At 40.8% G+C, this 17,757-nt stretch overlaps 1 protein-coding gene across 2 annotated transcripts in view; it reads left to right on the forward strand.

The window, feature by feature from the left end:
• Positions 1-3,541: 3,541 nt before the first annotated feature.
• The window catches only part of LNPEP (leucyl and cystinyl aminopeptidase), a 95,149-nt gene continuing 80,933 nt past the window's right edge, over positions 3,542-17,757 (forward strand). The window contains exon 1 of one of the 2 annotated variants that reach the window (XM_012773726.2): positions 3,542-3,772. In XM_012773726.2, the coding sequence (XP_012629180.2) occupies positions 3,754-3,772 (19 nt within the window). In that variant the 5' untranslated portion in view covers positions 3,542-3,753. Of the gene's footprint in view, positions 3,773-4,489; positions 4,579-17,757 lie in introns of those variants that run through there. The other variant, XM_012773742.3, reaches the window with a different exon arrangement.

Genomic DNA, 17,757 nt, shown 5'->3' on the forward strand with positions numbered 1-17,757 from the left:
TAATGAGATATTGACTCCTTTGGTCCTTAGAGTGGCTGGAAACCTCGCAATGGTCTCCTTGTCCTGGTATCAATCAGCTTCCTCCATTTATTCAAGAGTGCTGAACAAATAATATTTTCAAATGTGTGCACTGAATTAATTAATATGTTGCTTATTTCAGGATAATTAGAAAGACTAATAGTGCTAAACCCATATTTGAACTAATTAAATTAGAATATCAATTAAATGATTAGTGGAATAGCCTTCTAGTAGCTGAAGTTAGTTATATTTCTCTTTACTCTATGTCCCTTTCATGGATTATTGTCATTGACCCTAATTTTTTTGTGGGAATAGGGAGACAATAGCAAACTCCAGAGCACTGGTTTAGAACACGGATGGCCTGAATTCCTGTTCATGATTGCCCCTAGACTGTGAATAAATCATCTACCCTCCCTAGACTGTAGTTTCTCATCCATTAAATGTGAAGCTCAGATTAACTGATCTATGGCAGATCAAGATCTATGGCTTTATTTTGATAAAAATATTCCTGTATTCATCGATTAGCAAATTTGTCAGGTCTTTATAAACAAATGCTGTTTGTTATTCAGGGCACTCATATTTTTCCTTTCATGTTATTTATTTTACCTTATAATTAGTTTTCTAATTTATTGGTTTTCAAATGTTAAATGGTAGACAGCAATGATTCTGAAAATAGGTGATGGGTATACTAGACAATGTCACATTATCTCCTCTGATAATGAATAGTAACCTCATAACACTTTTAAGTGTTATATCCCTAAAGAGGAAGCTCTGTGTGAAAGGATAGCACGGGGTTAAAAATGGAAAAATAATGGGTTTCTGTAGTGAATTTGTGAAATATTATTCCTTTAAAAGGTCTTTATGAAGTCAAATGTAAAATAGTTTCTAACAAAACAAAATTCATTATTATTCTTTTCTGGGAAGGTAGGATTCTGAAACATTTTGGTTTGTATACTATCTTTACCTCCAATATAAAAGCACAAATCTTTAAATGGTCCTTCGTGTCTTTGTGTGTGTGTATGCAGGAATGAAAGGGGTGGAAGTGAGAAATTGGCAAAGAAATTATTTGCTTCTTTGGCAAGGAAATCTCAGAAAGATATGATGATCCCCCCACCATTTGCTAGTGCAATGGTGAAGCATTTTTACCACAAGTCTCTGCAGAGTTGAGGTATTTAAAACAAAAATAAGATAACATGTTTCACACTTAAAAGCATGATAGACTGTAGCTCACAGATGAGGTGAGGTGAGGTGATTTAACAAGCTGGGGAGTTCTAAGTATCTGATACTAAGTGCTTCAGCTTCAAAAATAACTCCAAAAGAACATAACATAACCTAAAATATAGGAAAGAGCTTCTTATCTAAGCAATGCAATGTGTGAGGTCATTTTAACAAAATCCAGCTCTGCATATACTATATATTATAATATCTGAACAACATATACCAGCCCCTGTGGTTCACTTTCTATTTCTGGTTCTTAAATGCCCCAACAGGGGGCCATCCTGAAGGCTCCGATTATCTTTCACACAGTTGGGGGAGAGCAGCCCTGAGGTATCATAGGATACAGACACCTTCTCAGTACTGATCACAAACACACATTCAACATAGAGACCTTCCCTGTTACTGGAAGGGTTCGCAACATTGGAAGTGAACTAGAACTCGAAATACCATTGCAATCATTCACTTATTCATCCTAACATTATCACATACTTAAGTAGGCATTGGGATGCAACCCTAAAAAAGATAATGACCCTCCCTGCCCTCACAGAGCTTGAATTCTTGAGAGGGAGACTGATAATAAACAACAAACCAAAAACATTGTTTTAGACAGTGGTAAGTGCTGTGAAGAAAATAAAGCAGGGCTAAGACTTTACAGAGTGTACCGTGTTTGTGGCTATTTTAGATGTGTGAGAAGGGTTCTTTGCAGAAGTGGCATTTGAGCCGGGATCTAAATGACAAGAAAGAAGCTGCAAATTACCAAGCAGGAGAAATAGTTCTTGTGTGAGGAACATGCACAAGGAATGGATGATTAATAATGCTGAAAGGAACTTGACGACTTTCAGGAACAGCAAGAAGGCCTCTGTGGCCAAAGCCCGGTGAGCACGTGTTGATGAGGTCCCGCTTTTATTCTAAGTGCAAGGTGTATCCATTGGAAGTTTTTTAAAATCGGAGATAGGAAGTGGGGAATGTAATATAATAGACATTTTAAGATACAATATTGCACTTCGATTTTACTCTTGGAAACATTGTTTCTAATTTCCGCGCCGGTCAAACAATCTCGTTCCCGGCCGTCTGTTTGCCTAGGCTGTTTGCGCTCGCTGGGGTTTGTTTGTACCCGACGCCCTGCTGTTGACAGCCGGGGAGGGACAGCGTGACAGTTGGCAGGCGCAGTGAGGTGCAGCGGGAGCCAAGTCGCTGCAGGGGCCGGGGCTGCGGGAGGGGAGGCGGGGTAGGAGGCGCGCGGGGAGGGCGGCGGCTTTCCCCTCTAGGGTGGCGGCGATGCGCTCTCCGAGAAGGGGATGAGGAAGCGGGCCCCGACGGGCCTCCCCGGGGCTCACGGGGACCCTGGCGTGGCGGTTCGGCCCCGAAGGCTAGCCGGGGCTACCCGGATTTGGCATTGGAAACAAAGGTGGCTCCGGGCTGCAGGCAATGGCGCGAGTGCTGGGGGCAGGGGCGACTGAGGGAGTCTCTGCTTCTGCGGCCTAGCGCCGCGGGCCCCCGAGGCGACACCCCCTGGAACCGCAGGTGTTGATTTAGGGCTCTCATCAGGAGGGCCTTCTGCCCACATCCTGCGGCTCCCGCGGCCCGGGCCTGGCGATCCGGCGCCGGGTTTTCTCGGCCGCCCGCACGTAGAGGCCGCGCTCCCTGCCTCCAGCCCCGGGACTGCGCTCCGGGCGCGCTCAGCCTAGCGGGCGTCTCTGCCCTCCCTTCGGTCCGCTGGCCTCCGACCTCGTGGGACACTCCGCCGCGGGCTGGCAGCCCGGCCGGACACACCCACAGCTCCTGCTCCCCCGGGCCTCGGAGAAGGGAGCTCCCCGGAGGCAGTCTCCCCGGGAAACCGACGCTTCGCGCTCCGGACGGCGACCTCCGCCCGCGGCTTCCTGCCCTGCCTTCCGATCTCAGCCCCAGCGGCTCCTCCTCAGCGGGGCCTCTCGTCACCCCGCCGCCCGAACCGGCCACCCACTCTCTCGCCGTCACATCGCCCTGCCTGAACGCGCGGCGGGGCCCTGCTTTCACTCTCGTGTGTCTTCCGTGTGTATTGTCTGTCTCTGGAATGCCCACTCCATGGAGCAGGGACCGTGCGTTTCCGGCGCAGTGCAGGCGTCGGGGCGCCCAGGGCCGGGCGCGACACAGTAGGCAGCCCCGTTCGCTGAATGACTGAAGTCGGCTCCCCGCCCGGGTGAGCGACGCGGCCGCCCGGCCGCTCCGGCAGGGGCGGGGCTTGCCCTGGCCCCGCCTCCGCCCCGCCCCCAGCCCAGCGCGCTCCTCCCCCGCCCCGCCCCGCAGTCAGGCGGGGCCCGGCCTGTGTTTTTCCCCTTCGCCTGCTCGCTCTTTCTGCAGCCGCCGCGAAAACCCGGAGCGGCGCAGCCACCGAGCGGCGGAGCGGCGCGCCCCTCGCGGCACCTCCCCGGCAGCCCTCGGAGGCCGCGCTGGGCATGCTCAGTCGGAAGGGCCGCTTCAGCTCGCCGAGTAGGAAGCTTGGGCGCTCCGGCTGTAAGGCGCCGCGGCGGGGGGAAAATGGAGCCCTTCACCAATGGTGAGTGGCGGCCCGAGGCGCCCGGCCCTGGGCTCCCCGGGGCCCGGAGGGTCGTGGGCAGTCGTGACGCGCGGGGCCGGGCTGCAGCCGCCCCCGCCGTGGGTTTCCCACCGGGGCTGGGGGCCGGGGGCGGCGGCTGCGGGCTCGGGGGGCGGCGGCGGCGGCCCGTGCGCGGCCGGGCCCGGCGCGGAGGTGGGCGCGGGGGTGCGGCCGGGCCCGGCGCCCCTGCGCGGCCGGGCGGGCGAACCGCAAAGTTTGGGCTGCGGTGCGCGGAGGAGCGGGCAGCGGGAAAGTTGGCAGCCCGGGTCTGCCCGCGGAGGAGGCGGTGTCGGCCCCGCTCCGGCGGGGAGGGCGCAGCCGGGCCGCTGCCAAACCCAACTTCGGTGGGGCGCTGGGAGCTGTCCCCCTGCCCTTCGCCGGGTAGCCGGCGTGACTTCTCCTAACGGGGCGGGGTAGGGGTGGCAGGCTTGGCAGGCTCATCTAGTGGCAGGAAGGGAAACTTGCGGAGAGGCTTGCTCACCCTGCGCGACATTGCCGCCCTCCTGTCCGTTGCCCAGGCGCGCTCTGCAGGGCGGTCGAGCTTCCTTTCCCTGGCTCCTGATAATTCCAGTTTTTCAGTCGGAGGCTCAGGAAATATCAAGGGTCCGTCACGGTGATATCACAATGTGTCATGAGGTGACAGTCCAAGCAGGAGCCTGCACCTTGCAAACAGCCACAGCCCTTTACTGAATGGAGAGAGTAAATGACACCCTAGTTAAAACGATGGCTTTTGTTTGGACCAGAAGTGCCGGAGTCACCATGTAGGGGTGAGATGTCTTACCATTTGGCGGCGTTGAGTTGCATGGATTCCCTTTTAGGATAGAAAGTAGGAAAACTGCCAGTAATGGGGACTACACACTACAATTACTCTTTGGTTGGACATGTGTTTTCCTGCGGGTGGTTGGTTACTTCAGGTAGTTAGGGTATCGCTGTAATTAGGAGCCGAAGTCTCTCCCTGCTTGGGTGGGTTAATTGCCATCCAAGAGAGAGAGAGAGAGACATTGCCCACTATATCCCAAACCCCAGCCAGACTTTGTTGTATGCAGTGCTTCACTCATGGGGCTGCGAACTACTCATTATATTCTCCCTGCTCCTAATTCAGAAAGCTTTATTCTACTGCCATCTTTCTGTCTATCTATACTGTTTAATTAGGCTTAATGATGATAGCTTTAATTCTGAATTTTCTTTCTCATTCAGGTTCTATTTGTAATTACCAAGGCTCTAAGAATCGCCTGGTAGCTACTCAGAAAATTGAGGACGATCTGAGCTGAAAGGAACTATAGAGATCGTCTAGTACTTTAGTGTAAAATATGTTTAATACAAGTCGTTAAATCCTTGCAACTCAATATTCCAAGACTTATTCTTTGTTGTAGGTAGAATGCTTTGTTCTAGGTAGAATGGAGCTTCTATGTTAGTGGGGTTTTAAATGTGCAATTTCACCTAAATTAAAAAAAAAATGTCCCCATGACAAGGCTGAGCCACTCATTTGGTCAATATGAGTGCTAGCTGATTTGCTGAACATTTACCTCCAGAATTAAAGTATGTTCTCAAGTCTTAAAATTGGGGTCTTTTCTCTCCTCATAAAATATGCTCCTTTAGATGTGAATATTTGCAAATTGTCACATTTGGTAGGACAATGGAAAAATCCTAGAGAAGAAAACCAAAAATGAAGCAATGCTTCAACCCTCATGTAGGAAATTGGATTTCTGATCCTTTCCTATCAATTTTCCAGATTTCAGAGTTGATGCTGAAGACAGTTTAGCAATGCATCAGTTTAGTTAATGTGCTTATCGCTCCTGGGAACCTTATCTAACAGCCTTTAACATAAGGAACATAGAAACTAAACATTTAAAGTCAACAAGAAATTAGATGCTAGTAATTCAAGGTCCTTTTTAGGTTTAAGATAGACTGGTATTTATTTTAATACTTTTGAAGGATTGCTGTACAATTTCCTAATGTCTTCAAACATGACACGGTATAGTAGAAAGTATGGTTATCTTTGTACTTCATCTTTTTAAGTACAAAGAATATATACATATAATTCTTCCATAGGTCTGGGTGTTCTGGTGCAGAGTATTCAATTATCCATAGAATTTATGATTGCAGGATGTATCAAGCTTGGTATTGGATTTCTTTTTACACATTCATCCTCTTTTAATAAAATCTTTCCCACTTATACTTTCTCATATATCTCTATATATGGAGAGAGGTATGTGAGCTTAACAAAAAGTTTTATTAATTTAAAACCACATATTTTCAGTTCAAATCTTGTCAGTAGTTTCACCCTCTAACCTATGCATTTGTGAAGAAAGTGAGTTTAGTTTCTGTCTTATCATTCCAGCCTTTAACACTCATCTGTTCTAGTAGGGCTTTCTGTAGTTTCTCTGTTTTCTGTCAAATGTTGCTACTTGGTTTGAACCATTTTTCTTTGGTCCTTCTCTCTGCCTGTTGATGATGGGTTCATTTGATGAATATCCTATGTTAACCTGTTCAGGTAACATAACTGTTGCAACCCATTTAAAATACATACCTACAGAAAGAGCTTATAAGGCTGGACCTTAGTGCTGGGAGTTCCAATTTAGCTCAGGACATATTTTTGTCCTTGTCCTTGGGAGGGACTGCTGGCTGTTACGTTGAACACTGGACATCCGGTCTGTATTTGGATCTTTGGTGTTTTTTTTTACCGTGAGAGAGAGAGATGCTGGGATTGGTTTGGCAATAACCGTTGTGTCCTGTTAGACAGGTAAAGGTGAAAACTATTAGGAATTGAACCATTAAGAATTGATGGCAGCTATCTAGGTTTTTCGATAGAGGTACTAGATCAAGGCAAGTAATTCTTTGATGTTTGTCTAGCTTTGTCTTCATTTGCATGCAGGATTGGGATATTTCAGAATAATTTAAATTTGTGTTAAGAAAAGCAAATGCCAGGGGCTGAGCCTCAGAATCTGATTGAAAAAGTCTGAAGTTAGTCCTAGAAATCTTTTTTTCTTCTTCTTTTTTCTTCCTTTTATACCAGAGATCTATTATGTAGTGATGGACCTAGAAATCTGTAACTTCATTTTGTGGATGCTAGAAGTGTTCACTAGAAAGGAGTTATTGGGAAGTTTATTAGGTAGGCAAATTCAGGATTTGGAAACATATTGATAGAGAATATCAATATCTTTTCCTGGTATTTTATGTGTGTGTGTATGTGTGTGTATATATGTGTGTGTGTGTGTGTGTGTGTGTGTATGTGTGTGTGTGTGTATATATATATATATGAGGAAGAGAGAGAGTCTACTTTGTGGTATAGTCTCTAGAGATTAGGAAAGCATTGGTATTTTGAAGTCCTAGAACTGGAAACATAATCTAAATAGTTTTTCATTTTTTTCATGTGAACATAGATTCAGCGAATCTCTATTACCACAGCATGGTGGATAGTCAAACAAGGGGGACTTTCCTACCTCACAAAATTATTTTTGTTTTTGTTTCAGATTATCCAGTCGAAAGTACTTTTCAACTTCTAAAAGGGGAAGTCTGGGCAACAAATTAGGTATTTATGGGTTGTAAGGCAGTATAAAATTGTGATTTCCTCTTTTTATCTTACAAATAATTGTTCTATAGGTATGCATATTTTTCTAAAAAAAACTTAGCATCATTTTTCAAAAATGTAAGCTTATCACAGTTTGTATATTTTTTTCTTTCTTTCTATGCTAAATTACCACATTGAGAGAAAACCCTTAAGAAATGGAAGCTTATAGTTTCTCTGTGTGGTGGAATATAAGTTAAATTCTATTTTCATCCTTCTGTCTTATGTTTTTTATTTCAGTTGAGGGAAATAAAACTTTATAGGAATCGGATTTAGCATCAACCTACAGTCTAAGGTTGAGACAGTAGCTAGAAACCAAAGCAGTTTTTAACTGGAACCTAGTGGTAGAAAAGTTCTTTGTTAGTATCAATTTCCAGAGAAGAGTGTCTTGATACAAGATAAAAAAAAAACAAAAAACAAAAAAACCAGACAGTGTATTTTAGAAACTATTATAACCAGTGATTATCATATATCCGTAGGTGATTGTTGAGAACTCAGCCTGAAAGATACATAGCCAGAAAGATTGGTTATAAGGAAATTATGTAGAAAACAAGTGAAGGGTAATTTCCTGCTCAGTAATTCAGTCATATACCATCTTTACTTACATGTAAACTTTCTGCTAGGCCCAGATACTGAAAAGCCACAAAACTCACAAACCTGTCATCCGATAATGCTTACCTGAAAAGAGAAGTGGACTTGAAGAGCCTAGTTTTGTTTTCATGCCAATATAAAAATATAGAAGAAATTTTTAAAAAAGCAATAAAGCTTTGTCTAAGACAGTATTCCAATTATGAAAGAAATATATAGAATTGTGTTTATAACCTTTTCGTGTATGATATCTAAGCTCATATTTCCCCAGATTTGGTGTAATATTCCTGTTAGGAAACAGCAGCATTGACCCTCTCTGTGAAAACATTGGAAATTTAGATATGGAAGAATTTTATCAAGATTACCCCAGAAATTGAGATGGAGCTAGATTAGGCATATGGTTCTTGGCAGTTGAGGTGAGGAGGACCGTGCAGCCACATTGTCAGCGAGTTACCTCACGTCTTAAAAACTGTGGAAGGTTGGAGTTGAGTTAGCACTACTAGGCCTTTCCATAGTATCATCGGAGCAACCAGAGAGATGGTTTTTTTGTTTTGTTTTTTGACTTGAATCCATATATATGTTCCTTTTCTGAGTGTTCATAGGAAACCAGGATTGGGAATGGAGGGAAGTTTTAGAGCCTTGTGGTTCAGTTCCTTTTGCATCTATATGTATATCTGGCCTTTTGTAGAGAAGGCTGCTCATTGCCCTGGTATTTCTGGGCAGTAAATGTAACATTAAGAGTTCCTGTGTCCATGGAAGGGTGCCTAGGATTCCCTTATAACCTTATCTAATGTTGTAAATTCATTTGTGATTGTCCAAGATGTACATGTAGGAGTTTGAAAACTACAAAGATCTTTAGGGAAAATTTGGACTTAAGAGGAGAATCAGTGATGAAGATGAAAGAAATGTAGAGATTTGGGGGTAAAGGAAGAAGCTGATAGGCAGAGATTTTCAAAATGATCGTGCTTTGAACCTTGCAAGTCTTTGGCTCAGAAACAAGCTTAGGTTGGAGAGAAGGTCACTGTTGTATGAAGTTTGAAGATAGAATCAGGATTGGAAGAAGGGAGGCAGGTATGTGGGTCTGGTTGAACTAAAGAAGTAGAGGGGTGAGGAGATGAATGAGTTAAGACTAGCATTTGGAGGCCCTGGCAGGAGATAGAAAATGTTTGCCAGGAATGTAATCATACCATCTTTTCTCTTTCATAGTCAGAAAACTCAGTTACTTGTAAGTTAGTACTGTTCACTTTCCTGAGTGTTTTAGATTTTAAGAACCAAAATACAAAGAGGACTATAGAACCATCTTTTGGCTTGGTAGCAGTTACTTACAGTTCCTTATTGCCTTGTCAATTGCCTCACTTTTCTGCTGGTGCTTATGGTTGAACAATGAACCAATTAATTTTTTTTTTTATTCCATCCTTAGCATCTTAAAGGAGGAGGAAACCAGGTCATTTGCCAAATAAAGAAAATTCTGGCTTCTAAGGGAATTTCAGAAAACAATGGAGAATCAAGTTTAATTGTAGGAGACCCTTTGAAGTTCTTTTCCTTCTGGTGTGTATTGCTTAACAAGTGTCCTCCTGGGCATTCTACGTACTTGAAGAATGCTATCACTAAAACAAAACTTGAGTCAATTGTCTGGACCTCTCTAGATGGGGGGCCCAAAGTCTTCTTGAGCCTCCAGTATTATTGGGGAGGCTAAACAAATGATCTGGGATGAAGGGAGTTATAAAAGGCTTCCAGATGTTTCTGCATAGGAATGCTTCTCCAGCTGAGGGAACAAGAGAGTGGGGAGTGCAGTGAAAGAAGGGTACCTCTGTAGGTTGGGTGTGTGCTTTCCTCAGTGTGGTAGCATTTCCCAGACAACTGCCTCAGGTGTCATAGAGGACATTTGTGGTGGGGAAGGAGGCTTGGACCCTGGTATTTTTCACAGCTGAAACTGTTATTTTGTAAGATTCAAAACAGAGTATTCATCACCGAAACAGCATTATGTCATTCCAAGGTTCTCTTTGAAAGAAAAGTACATAGACATTAGTGGGAGTGATTGGGAGAGCTAAATGTTTTAAAGATCTTTCTTTAAGTTGGTGTTGGTAGTATGATTTGAAGGCAGAAACATTGTAATGACTTGTCTGGTTTCTTCTTGTTGCATAATTATGAGAAGATTCTCAATGGTTGAGTAAGGGAAGGCTGCTGGAGCCCTCGAGTCTTGGAGGAACTAGTGTGCCCAGATTTATCAAGATCACGTGCAGGAGTGTGGGCCAGCTCACCCTTAGACTTATTAGCAGTAGTTTCTCTGCTCTTTAAACTGGATGCTAAATGCCTCGGCCCTTGGAACCACTGACGTTGTCTTGACAGTATTTAGACTGGGTGGCTAGATTAAGAAGACAACTCAGGCTAAGCATGGAGTATTGAGTGTTAGTCAGTGGGAATAAGAAATGGATTGTTCTTTAAAGCAGCAGCCTACTTCCATCTGCATCAGTACAGGCTACTGAGAGGCTTAGTAATTTTCCAGCTGAAGGAAGCACACAGAAAAATAATTGAATGTAGAAAGGAGGTTCTTACTTGGGTGTTAAATGATATAACATGTTGAGTTAGACAGAAATAAGCACATGTTCACTAAAGTGTGCCTAGCTTTGTTCAAGTCCATTGTGCATTGCAGTTGGGTACATAGTTCTGTTTTAATTAATTGCCGATTTTGGAAATAATGTTGAGATAAAGACTTGAAGAATTCATGCATAGAAGCTTTTCTTGGCACATAATTGAATGACAGTGACTATTAGTAGAAAGTATGTAGTTACAGTCCCTGCTTTTTGAATAATCATCATTAAGTTTTTAAATGGGTTAACAATAAGCAAACTGATCAATTGTAAATTGATGGCAGAGTTATTGCTGTAGAGATTTAAGACTGTCATACACCTTGTGTTTGATCTGATGAGTCAGATAGAAAAGTATTTCAGAGAATTACTAGCAAAATAATTATTTGTTTAAATCTCTCTAAAATCAGGGCTGGCAAATTTATTTACCACCTGAGGTACTTTTATAACACACAAGATTTCTGTATACACTGAAGAGTTCTTATAAATTTCCTTTGCAGATCTTATTCTGTTAAATAACTCACAGATATTCATTATGACTAGTGCTATTTTTCATTTTAAATAAGGAATTATGATAGGTTAAGTTGTTCTTTTAAAACTAGTATATCCAGTGTATGGAATTAAAAACAAACTTTTTACCTTTAGATCCTATAAAGGTATTTGCAGCTATACAGATTTGCCTGAGAGATTAATGAGCATGAATATTTAGGCATCATTGACAATTTCAATTACTTTTTACAGCTAAATTTTTCTAAGAGAGTCCCTGAGGGTTGCTAAAAACTGTGGAACCTATACTCTGAGGAAAGATTTTAAAAATACTTACAAGATAAAGATTGTTAATTTGATTGGGGGACAATTTTGATATAAATGCAAATAGGATAAATAATTTAGGCTAGGAAAAGAAAATTGAAAATTGAAGCTAAAATAATTTGATTTTTCCCTCAACAAGGTTATTGGCTATCATTTGAAGTGAATAAAAGGGCATATTTTTATGTGAATTTTCATCATTGTCATATCATAAATATAAGGATAAAGCAGCAAATGTTACCAGTATTTCCTCTTGTTTGTGTTTTTTCCTTCATGAAATATCATGTATGTTGACTTGATGCTTTTTCAATATGCTCCATCCAGAATTTTAACTATGGTACTTCTTTTGTGGTATCAACAATATTTTTGTCCACAAAATTTGTGGACAATATTTTGTGGACAATTGACAAAATTTTTGTCAACAATATTTTGTGGCATTGACAATGTTTTGAATACGTAGTTGTTCAGTAGAACTCAATGGTTATTATTAGAATTTTGTACATTATTGTAAATTTTTATTTTTCTCTTGGTTCTGTATTAATTCTATTGTGGATAACAGCCAGAGAAAATACAGAGAAAATATATTGTACAAAAAAGTTTTAGAAGATGAATACTTTGGGCTCAACCCTGTTTTATTGAAACCAGAGAATACTGGGGTTCAAATCTACTTAATTTTTCTTTTTAAAGTTTTTCCATTTTTTTCATTTTGAATTTCTTCCTTTTTATATCATGTTAATAATTCATTCTTCATCTCTTATTTTTATCACTTAGACTAAAAATTTAACAGACCAAAATTACTTCTACAGGTCTCCATGCTCCATTCTTCTTTTGGGGGAGGCAAAAGACAGGTGTTGGCAGTGGGGATCAGGGAACAAGCATAGAATAAAAAGTTTAATAGAGTCTTCCTGTAAACTGTTTTAAACTGCTTCAATTAATAGATATTTTAAATTTGTTCTGTTTTTGACCTGTGCCCATTTGTCTTTTTTTAAGAGAGAATAAATTTTAAAAAGATACCCTCCCAAATAAATACATTAAAATATACCTTTACTGTATGCTAACTTGTTCCAAGCTTTGTTCTTCAATGTAGACTACAAATCTGAATGCAATGTGGTCCCTGCCCTTGAGGTACTTACATTCTGGTGGAATTAATTTTTTAAAAATTATTGTTGTGAAAGTATAAATTAGTACACTCTTCGAAAACTGTCTGACTTCAAGAATTACAGGTTCCATCCCATAGCTTGTCCTTCAGATACATTTGGTTTTATACTTTTTTTTTTGTTTGTTTTGTAGGTATATCCATGGGTCTAAGTTATTTTTTAAGACTGTTGTATAGTGTAGCGTAATATGAAAAGCAGTTCAGACTGTTGCATTCAGATCCTGGCTCTCTACTCACTAGCTCTGTGATTCTTACTTATGGATAGTATCTGGATGTTTTAATATATTTAATTAAAAAACTAAAATGTGCACTCAAAACTCAAACTTTTTTGATACTAGCAGTGGTCTAAGATACATGGTGGTTTGAGCATATTCTAGCCATAGTGAAAATTATGAAAAATTGGAAACAAATGGTTTCCAATTTCTTGTATCTTCATTCATTACCAAAGACTTGAGGCCAGTATAGGAGGACTCCTTCCATTTCATATTTATTGACAATTATGAATTTGCAACACTTTCAGGGAAGTGTTGCTTAAGAGTGGAGGAACTCTTCCTGCCTACGTCCAATTTAATTCTGGCTTAGGTATTCTTTCATGGTTCCTTCAAGCAAATGCTATATGCACCACCTCATTATTCATACAAATAGAACTTGTTTCAGTCTTCAGCAAGTATTAAATATGGTTTGTCTGTTAAGTAGAGTTGAAATAGTTATGAGTTTAAGACCAAAAGGGGTAGTGTTAACATAAAGATACAGAATAAGGGTACTTCATTAACTTGTAAGAAGGCCTGCGTTTCTTAAGCATTAGGAATGCAAACAAACATGTCCATAATATTATGTATTTAAGTTCATATCTATTTTGTTATGCTTCCTCACAGGAAGCTTAATAAGAAGCTAGTTTTACTAATGAATTTGTATTTCTGCTAGTGACTGTTTTCCTTATTTTATTATTATTTTTGTGAATTAATGTAACTTGGCAGCAGCTTTTGGCTCTGAGAATCTATTATAAATTATGGCAGTTTACCTCCCTACGTCTACCCTGCCATGAGTCTGTGGATCTGTTTTTGTTTTTTCTCACAAAGATAATATATTGAACTTCTGAAACACATAAGCTAGTGATTTTGACCAAACAGCAAGGTGAAGTACATAAGACGTAATCCTTTAAGTGTTTGGTGGCTATACGGGTAGATTGCATGGGAACAGAGTAGAGACATTTCCTCACTGTGGACCACAATTAGTCCTGAGAAACCTCGGGGTAGAAAGATTACATTTTCCCACAGGAATAAGTTATTGAAGTCTACATTTCTGCCCAAGGATGCTCAAATAAGGTAGTGTTAATAATTGGTATATTATAATTGGTATATTATAAAGGCAGAAATATCACTTGTTTAGGACTACATTTTCTAAATGGTTAAAACTACATTTTGGGCTCTATATAAAGAAAGTGTATGCTTATACAACTAGGAACCATTAATTACATAAAGCATATAAAAACAGTTCTTTTGTATTTACTACTATGGTTGGCATCTAACATACTGCTCCACATGTATTAGTAAATGTTATCTGAGACAAATACTACTTCAAACAATTCCAAAACAAACAAATAAAAATTTTGTTTTCTTTGTCCTCTTAATTTAAAGGTCTTCCTTTCCTTTTCTTCCTTTCCTCCTTCTCCCTCCTCCCTTTCTCTCTTCCTTCCTTCCCAGAAAGTGCAGTACTCTTTCTGTTTCTATAAATGTTTCTACAACAAATAGGGTAATTCCCATTTTGGGGGAACATTCTAATCAGTGTTCATTCACCTTCCCTTTTCACTGAAATGCGTTTATTGAATACTTGCTGTATTTCAGACCCTATGCTTTATACTCTGAAGACAGTGCTAAACACCATCTCAGTTTCAGGGGAAGGAAGATAATGTGGAAGTAGGGGAGTCTTTTACTCTGAAGCATTTGCAGAATCAAAATTAAAGAGTGACCCAACATTTCCCTCCTTTCTGTCATCTTCTGTGATAGCTGCAGTGCATTTATGACCTAAGTGGTACAGTTAAATCAATTTCTCTTCCTGCAGTGCTTCAGGGCCTTTGGCTGACTTGTATCGGGGCACTTTACCCTTCATTAGAGAGCCACAAAAACAATTCCCAAGCCAATTAGATTCAACCTGTAAAAAGATATTTCCTCATATCCCATAGAGTTGCTAAGAAGGCGTGAATTTGGTCACATAGGAGCTTTCATGTGGTCTTATGGGAAGAGTAAAGAAGGTAAAGGATGTCACAGCTGTGGAGGAGGCAAAGCCACTGAAAGGCAGGATTCTGTTAGTTGACATAACTGAATAAGTAGTGTTATGAGTTGGTTGCAGTATGAATTGAGTTACGAAAACGTGAATTTTAGACCTTACATTAACCAGGGGGGGTGGGAAATGTGGATGTTTCTGTCCTAATGTTCATCAAAGGATGAAAATCAAATGATGTTTGAGAAGAACAAAACCTAAGCAACTCCTTAACGGCCACATAACGTAAATTACGATGTGTGGTATTGTGAAGACACTGACTCACTGCTCCCTTCCCCCTTAAGAAAGTTTCCATTCCTGCCCCCTCCCCTACTCTGCATGTTTAGGGAGCAATTATATGGGAACAGACTATAGGCAATGTATTAGTCTGCTTTGGCTGCTGGGATGAAATAATACAGACTAGGTGGCTCAAACAGCTGAAATTAATTTTCTCACAGTTCTGGAAGCTAGTAGTACACGATCAAAGTGTCTGCACAGTCTCTGGTGAGAGCACTCTTCCTCACTTGCAAATAGCTGCCTGCTTGCTGTGTCCTCATATGACCTTTGCTCTGTGCAGGTGTGGAAGGAGAGAGCTTTGGTGTTTACCTTTTTCTAAGGACACCACTCCTGTTGGATTAAGGCCCACCATTATGGACGGCCTCACTTAACCTTAATTACCTCCTTGAAGGCCCTGTCTCCAAATATAGTCACATTGGGGGTTAAGGCTTATTATATGAATTTGATTTTGTAGGGAGCACAATTCTGTGTAGAACAGGAGCCTTCACTTTGGACAGTTTATTTCTGGAAACCTCGGTAAAGAAGATTCTGTTTTTCCACAGGGATAAGTTATTGGAGAGTTTACATTCCTGCCTGAGGATGCTCAAAGAAGCATATATGGTTAAGTTCAGTTATCCTTTTTCTGGATGCACGAATCTAGGATGATGCAAAACCCTTGGTGCCCTTCCTGTCCTGTGATGGAGTGGCCCAGACCTTCTATGTTTAGTTTCTTTGTGTATTTACTTTATATGCTTTTTCAGATGGTATACTGAAACTTGCATGTTCAAATCATGATATCCAGAGAGTTTGGTAGTTTTTTCTTTTTCTTTGAAGGCAGAGTCATGTTTCTCAAACTTTTTGGTCTCAGGACCTCTTTTATAGTCTTAAAATTATTGTGGACCCCTAAGAGCTTTAATAAAAAAGAACTATTTTCCAAAACAAAAAGATTAGTGAGAGACATTATTTTACAACTAGATTATCAGATTTGCTGCTGCATTCAGTCTGTCGTAATAGCACATGTCATGTAGCCTATGGAAAACTCTACACTCATGAGAGAATGGGAGTGAAAACACAAGTGACATCTTATTATGAAAATAGTTTTGACTTTGAAGACCTCCTGAGAGGGTATCAGGAATTTCCAGGTGTGTCTGTACCGTATTTAGAAAACTGTTACTCTAAGCATTGATCTTGCCTTTTTCAGGAACTGGAGAGGGATGCTTTAGGGATGCTGTGGAGCAGGTAGAAAGTGGAGCTGTTGGGATTGGGCAGCGTTTCTTTAGATAGATCTAGGTCACAGGGAGGGGAAATGGTCTGGCCAGGCATATCTGACAAGCCACGTTACCAGATGCGTTGGTTATTTGAGGATTCTACAGTCATTTATTTCAGCCCTGAATAGTTCTAATGTAGGGAGGACACAGATTTTTAAAACTAATTACCTTAAAAAAATAATTGATTTTTGTCCGTTTTCTGTTTATATCCTTACTGAAGGGTTTTTAACAAACTGCCCCATCCCCAACACCCCAGCTCCTCAACACATACAAAATAATGATACATCATTTAAACTTCTCAGCCCTCTAGTGATTTCTTAGACTTATCTTAATTTTAGTGAATTAAAGGCCTATTTGGCTAAGTCGAATGGGTTTTTTTTTTCTACTTGTATGATCTGTGGACCCAGGAGTCCAAGATAATACAAAACCCTTTGTTTCATATCTGCCACAGAATGATCTAGACTTGTAAGAGGACTAAAATCAGCCTTGTTTTTTTCATTTTGGGCCATAAATGACTATGATTGATCTGATTTCCCAAGCCGTGCCCATGGGCCTAACCAGGTCAACTGGGACAAGCCTGTGGGGTTTGACTACACCTGGAACAGATAGTTAATCTGTAATTTGCTTGCTGTAAAATAATTTCCGTTTGGCTGGCAGTGGGGAAAGGAGGGTACTTCAATGAGCTACACATTTTCATCTAGGTGTTCTCCGTGTATACCAGGTTGTATGAAAGAGAGCTTGACCCTCACGTTCCTGATTGGCATTTTGTTAATTTGAAATGCTAAACAGGTATAAACCCAAGTCTAATCACAAAATCGATGGAGATCTTTTGTCCTTTTCTTAGAGCAAATTTAATAGAGGAGTTTGATTAGCACCTAAGACTTGCTTAAATATGAACCACTAATTTTTTTCTTTCCACTGACAACTGTTGCCTCCACCCTACTTTCCTCCCTCCACATGTCCCTGTGTGACTCACATGGACATATGAGGTCATTTAAGGTATAGTTTATCCCATAGAATAAAATGAAATGGAAAAGGACGTTTAGTCCCTGCATCTTGGTTTCCCTTTTATGAAACCTAATATGTGCCATATATAGCACATATTAGTAATATGTACTATATGATTAGTACATATAGTAATATGTGCACATATGTGCTAATATAATTAGTAATATGTTGCCATATAGAAATGTGTGGTTCTCTCATTTCTAGGATTTTTGTGTGTCTCTCTTGTTGGTTTGAAAGTTTTCTCTTGCCCATTTGTATTTTGATATTTTCTTTTTTTCAGCAAAACTATTAATTTCTAGGAAGCAGACCAGATCCATGTCTTCGTTTGTATAAACTATTTTAGGTTTTATTTTTTACTCCAAGATGTGTTGACAGAGGTTAATATAAAAAATGCTTGTGTGGCATAATTCAGAAGTTATCTGATTCTG

Source organism: Microcebus murinus, chromosome 11 (genome assembly GCF_040939455.1).
Source record: "Microcebus murinus isolate Inina chromosome 11, M.murinus_Inina_mat1.0, whole genome shotgun sequence".
Taxonomy (NCBI): domain Eukaryota; kingdom Metazoa; phylum Chordata; class Mammalia; order Primates; family Cheirogaleidae; genus Microcebus; species Microcebus murinus.